The sequence below is a fragment of the Carcharodon carcharias genome, chromosome 20 (assembly GCF_017639515.1).
Source record: "Carcharodon carcharias isolate sCarCar2 chromosome 20, sCarCar2.pri, whole genome shotgun sequence".
Taxonomy (NCBI): Eukaryota; Metazoa; Chordata; class Chondrichthyes; order Lamniformes; family Lamnidae; genus Carcharodon; species Carcharodon carcharias.
The window spans coordinates 16,286,346-16,292,345 of NC_054486.1; the positions used below are offsets into that span (position 1 = coordinate 16,286,346).

Below are 6,000 nucleotides of genomic sequence, written 5' to 3' on the forward strand. Positions count from 1 at the left end.
CTCAAGAGTTTCGCAAAATGAATCCTAGTACATTGCTTACTATGATGAGCTGGTGATAGGAATGCTACGCTGTTTAAATGATGGGGAAGTTTGATGATCTACTTATTGAATCCAATCTCCCATTCAGTACTTAAAGCTGCATGTTGTTGCAAGACATTGCTTGTAATATTTCAGCTGATGATGTTTGTGAATGATCCAGGAACGAACACAATAGAGAGCAGGATTGCTCATCACCATACTAATATTGAGGGGAGTGTTTTCGTAATAGACTGATCAAACGCACCCTGTTACAGTATAATTTATTAATGATTGGAGGAGTATAATTAATACACAGAGGGGAAATCTCCAGAGCTCAGTGCTCAGGACAAAGATATGTTGCAGGTTGTGGGAGGGGGGGTGGGTGGGTGTGCAGGAAATAGGATTGAACAATTACTTGCAAAAAAAAAAACCCTATTTACAGGATGCAGTTTAACTGGTGAGAATTCATGACTGCATAAGTCAATTGTTAAAATAACATGTGCAGGGAGGGGCTATGTGGTATCATTGGATGGCGAACTGTCCTTACACCCTTGGAACCTGGGTACAATTCAAACCCAGATCAATCCGATGGAATTTTCTTTTTTTATATAATTCTCATAAAACCTGCCCAGAGATTCCTCTCCCCTTTTTGCTTCACACGCATGTTTTGGAGACTGCCTTTCATTCCCCTTAGAATGATAGAGTAAATCTATACAGCCAGGAGAACACAGGTATCCACCCAGCAGCCTTTTAATTATTAAAGCTGTTCTTTCACCCAACAGGTAAGGAATGTTAATGCTGTGCCATGTAACTAATATGTGTCTTGCTTTCCAGTATACTGCTGAGAGGTAACTAGCCAAGTTAGGCAAATGGGTAACTAACGGTCACTGTTACAACAGTGAGGCAGACACCTAACTTTCTGCAGCCGCCCTGCTCTCTGCTGGAGCCACACTTAATCTAAACTCACATCAATGTGACCAAGATAATCTCCCTTCTCAGATGTCAAATTCTGCCACCTTGGCTCACGCAGCAGGTTGAGGCCTTTCAACGCTAATCTATACAGTCTGGGCTTTGATCCCTAGACCCTGGTGATCTCCGCCAGAGCGACAATAGGGGAGATCAGCGCAGACTCCTGCCCTGGTGACTGTGTGAATTCCAGGTTCGGACTTAGCTATAGCTGCCCCTCCCCCTGAGGTGGAAGACCCTGTTGACACTTGGTGCCGTGGCACATAGCAGAATAATTGCTAATGTTCCAGAGGGTGACCGGCACCACCTGGAACTGTCCCCAAATGGCAACTCTGCCCAGGAGCGCAAAATTGGGGAGAAAACTGGTGGAATTCCAGTCCAAGAGACATCTATCTAACCTGTTTATACTTCTAATCAGTTAACTAATGAAGATGAGCTTAACCTTGTAATGGGTTGAGTGGCCAGGCTCTGAAAATGTAAGGGCTGCAGAGAGAGAGGTTTGGACACATTAGTTGAAGATGGAGTTCAAACACTCTGAATTAAAGGGGAAAATAGTATCTAAACCATTGTGGACTTTGTTTGCAACAGGCTCAGTCCCTGTCCTGCCTCAATGGTGAGATGCAGGTTGGGTTTGCCCCCACTCCCAGTTAGCCGACTTGCCATGTCAGATGCACTGCAGGAACTCACCAAGGCTTCTTAGGCAGCATCTTCCAAACCCACAACCGTTACCATCTAAAAGGACAAGGACAGCAGATACATGGAAACACCACCACCTGCAAGTTCCCCTCCAAGCCACTCACTATCCTGACTTGGAAATATATCAGCCGTTCATTCATTGTCGTTGGGTCAAAATCCTGGAACGCCCTTCCTAACAGCGCTGTGGATGTACCTACACCACAGGGACTGCTGCAGTTCAAGAAGGCAGCTCACCACCACCTTCTCAAGGGCATTTAGGGCTGGGTAATAAACGCTGGCCAAGCCAGCAACACCCACATCCCATGAATGAATTAATAATGATGTACACTGCTTTGGGAGAGCAATACTGTTTAGTTCCCCTTTATTTTTAACAATAGATACAAAAGTCCTGAAGACCTGTAAATAAGATTTTGTATGTGAGCAGCCATTGACACAATTACCCACACAATCCTCCCCCAAAGCTTCTCTTCCATTGCTGAGCTGTGTGGGACTGCTCTTGTCTCGTTCCATTCTTACATTCATTGCCACAGAAGGCTGTGGAGGCCAGGTCATTGAGTGTAATTAAGACCGAGATAGGTTCTTGATTGGTAAGGGGAGAAGGCGGGAGAATGGGGTTGAGAAACTTATCAGCCATGATTGAATGGTGGAGCAGATTCGATGGGCCGAATGGCCTAATTCTGCTCCTATGTCGTATGGCCTTACCTATCTGAATTCAGCCAGTCTATCTACATCACTAACTTCTCTTCCTTCTCCTGTACCATTGTATGTGGAGTCTTTGCCAGGATCAATTTTTGGTCATCTCCTCTTCCTTATAAAAGCTGCCTCTTGGTGACATCATCCATTGTCATTGAGCCACCTTCCTCATGTATGCTGGTCACACCCAGCTTTACCTCTCCATCACTTTTCTCCCACCCTCTCTTATCAGGCAGTTTGTCTAGCGCCCAGTCTTGGTTAAACTGTAACTTCCTCCTGTCCAACACTGGCAAAATTGTCCTTGACCCTCAATACAAACTCTATACCACACCACCGACTCCAACTCCCTATCTGCCACCATCTCAGGTTAAAGAAAATAGTTTGCAACCTCATTTGACCTAAAAGTGAGCTTCCAGCTCCAAATTCTGTCCATCATGAAGACTTCCTCCATCGCCCACCACACACTTAAGTTATTCTTGCCAGTGTCATCTATTCCAATTTGATGACTTATATTGGTTCCTGGTACACTGATGGCTCAAATTTAAAATTCTCATCCTTGTGTTTGAGTCTCTCCATGAATTCACCCTTTCCTACCTGTAACCACTTCCAGCCTGAGAGCTGCTCCTCTCCAAATACTTTGCTCCTCTAACTTCAGCCTCTAGTGAATCCCACTCTTTGTCAGATCTGTGCCAGCTGTGTTCTCAGCTACCTCTGCTTTGTGCTCTGGAATTCTCTCCCGAGATTTCCCTCTCCCCACCTGCTTCCCTTTCTTTAAGAATTCCTTTGCAAACCCTGAATTGCTAGATGTCAAATGCCAAGTAATCGGGGAATGTTTTAAGTTCAAATGATGATTTAATTCTGCGAGCATGTCAAGTTCCGCACAATGGCATGATTGGATAGAACAAAGGAACCTGAATTCCCTTAAGGACATTTCATATCCTCTACAAATTCCAAAGAAAAAACCTCACAATTAAATCCCTATTTGTGAAGTGTAAGCAAAAGTGGGAATCAACTGTAATGAGCTAAATGGCCAGTTATTCTATTCAGTGATGTACTTGGGGCTAAAAAAAAACCAGAAGAAATCCCTGACCAACTTTAAGAGGGAGGAATAAATGTCATTGGATTTTTAATGTCTGTCTGCACACCAGTCAGATTCTCAGCTTTACATCTGCAGAAGTCGGCATGTGTGAGAATGCAGCACTCCCTCATTACTGCTCCAAGGTGTCCGCCTAGACTGTGCGCTCAAGTCTTGGATTATGGGGTTTGATCCACAACTTTTTGAGTCAGAGTTGAGCTAACACTTGCAACAAGAAATTTGGCACACAGAATCCTGATTTGTGTGTCAGTCATTGCTGCCTATTTGAGCACAGTTTTGCTGCTGTAAATTGACATGTATACTGCGCTCCACCAGACTGAACATGGGCAGTAATGTGGGAAAGTGCGCACTCTTTTTTTTTTATTTTGACCCTGACAAGACATTGGTACAATTGCTGTGGTTGATGATTTCAGAGTGAAGCAGAGTTTGGACGCATCATGAACATTGTTGACCCCAACAACATGGGCGTGGTAACATTCCAGGCCTTCCTGGACTTCATGTCACGGGAAACCACAGACACGGACACTGCTGACCAGGTCATGGCCTCGTTTAAAGTTCTGGCAGGTGACAAGGTGAGTTCTTGAATTTAATACAGACATGGTGTAGAGCCTGACTTCTTATCAGTTCATTTAATGTGGCTCATCTCTTCACTAGGGGCAGCAATTGACATTTGTATCATTAGCCTGCGAGCTGTAGAGTGAGACTGCATTCTATCAGCTTTAGTGGGTGTGGGGGTGGTGATAAAGATTTCTACTCTGGTTTAGACCTATGTATTCTACTTACACTATTGCAACAGACTGAACTAGTTAGGCGGTGAAGTTGGACATGGACAGGGACACAAAACAGGTGCTTTTGGTCGGATGCCTGTTATATCCTCCATTTGATATTCTGTTTCATCCATTTCAATGGAATTGAATATGAGGTGATTCGTATAATGGCTGACAGATGCAGTTTCCCTTGATGTCTGCTTAATCATGTGCAATTTCACCTCCATACTCTTTTGAAGTTTGATTCTTTTTTTATAAATGTTTTCCACTTGGTCTTCAGAAGCATCTTTTCACCCCTGTAATCTATTTATACCGTTTCTACAAACTGAAATGTTTACTCTTTTGACTTTTTGTTTAAAAAAGTTAAGTGAAGCCCTCTTTGAATTGCAAAGTGAATGAGAATTTGTACAAAATTTAACAAGGTAATTGTTTTTAGTAGAATTGCCGGAGAACGGCGGTGGGGGAAACCCCAGGTTATATTTTAACCGGAAGGAGCTGCTGCATTCTAAGGGCCTTATTTTCTTCTGCCTTACAGAACTATATCACAGCTGAAGAACTGCGTCGTGAATTACCTCCAGACCAGGCAGAATACTGCATCGCAAGAATGGCACCGTACACTGGGCCGGACGCCGTTCCAGGCTCCCTGGACTACATGTCCTTCTCCACAGCGCTCTATGGCGAAAGTGACCTCTAACTCTGCATCTTTTGTATGCAAACCAGTGTCTGCTCACCTCTATTTGGCTTTAAACTAAAGAAATTGCGGAATGTCTGCTTGAGCTGGCAAAGTGCAGTTTACAGAAGAAATATTTTTTTCTTCAGGCAACTTCAAAACATATTTTATTATAGAAATAGGTATTTTTCTCAAAACGTTCCAAAAAGAAAGAATTGAAATGCACCATTTACTTTAGCTGTGATATCTGTAGTTAAGCACAATGTTGCATTCCATGATTTTCTACTAATGTACACATTTTATGTATATGAAATAAGATCACATTGTAACTCACTGTTGCACAAAATTAAGCAAGTTCACTCATTACACTGCATAATAAAGGATTTATTTTATAAGTAAGTTAAGTATTTTCAGACTTTTTTTTAAATCATCTTGCATTGTATGTGATGGGTGCCATTGTTTTGATATTTAGGTTTTTTGCTTTATGATAGAAAACTTCCACAATCTCAATTCAGTGTGCGATTTCAGATGTTGTAGTGAAAATACTCAGATGGGAAAGGCAGCAATAAGATTGCATTACAGACTTGCAAAACTTATATTTCAGCTGTGATTCAAGGAGTTTCTCGCCTGTGTCCTTTTGTGTCTGGGATGCCCAACCTGTGGCCTGGGGACTACCTGTACCCTTTCCCCTCCCCAAGCCCTGGAAACCCTGCCGTCAAAGTCAGGGCAACCCAGATGCATTCGTTGGTTGATCCTGATTGAATCTTGCAGGCCCAGAGGTTTGCACTGGTCAATGCTTAGTGCTGTTGCCTCACTGGTGGATTGGTTCTGAATTAGTACGCCAAGACCTGTTAATATCAGCAGCTTGAGATGTGTAAATATGTTAGATGAATAAATGAATGGGAACCTTGCTTTGACATGAATATGTGCCTTCCCTTCTCCCAAGGTTCCACAGTATTTCCTCTGTACAGTCCACCGATAAACTAAACTACTTTGACGTCCCTGCTTTGCGATCGAGTTACTAAAGACTGCAGATGGGGGAGAAGAAATGGAACATACTGGTTACTTTTGAACCCAATGTGAAAGCACAAATA

General features: G+C 43.0%; 1 protein-coding gene across 5 annotated transcripts in view; it reads left to right on the forward strand.

The window, feature by feature from the left end:
* Nucleotides 1-5,305, forward strand: part of actn1 (actinin, alpha 1) — a 226,307-nt gene extending 221,002 nt beyond the window's left edge. For all 5 annotated transcript variants that reach the window (XM_041213978.1, XM_041213976.1, XM_041213975.1 and 2 more), the window contains 2 exons: nucleotides 3,883-4,041; nucleotides 4,772-5,305. In XM_041213978.1, coding sequence (XP_041069912.1) covers nucleotides 3,883-4,041; nucleotides 4,772-4,930 — 318 coding nt within the window. In that variant the 3' untranslated portion in view covers nucleotides 4,931-5,305. The remainder of the gene's footprint in view (nucleotides 1-3,882; nucleotides 4,042-4,771) is intronic.
* The last annotated feature ends 695 nt before the right edge of the window (nucleotides 5,306-6,000 follow it).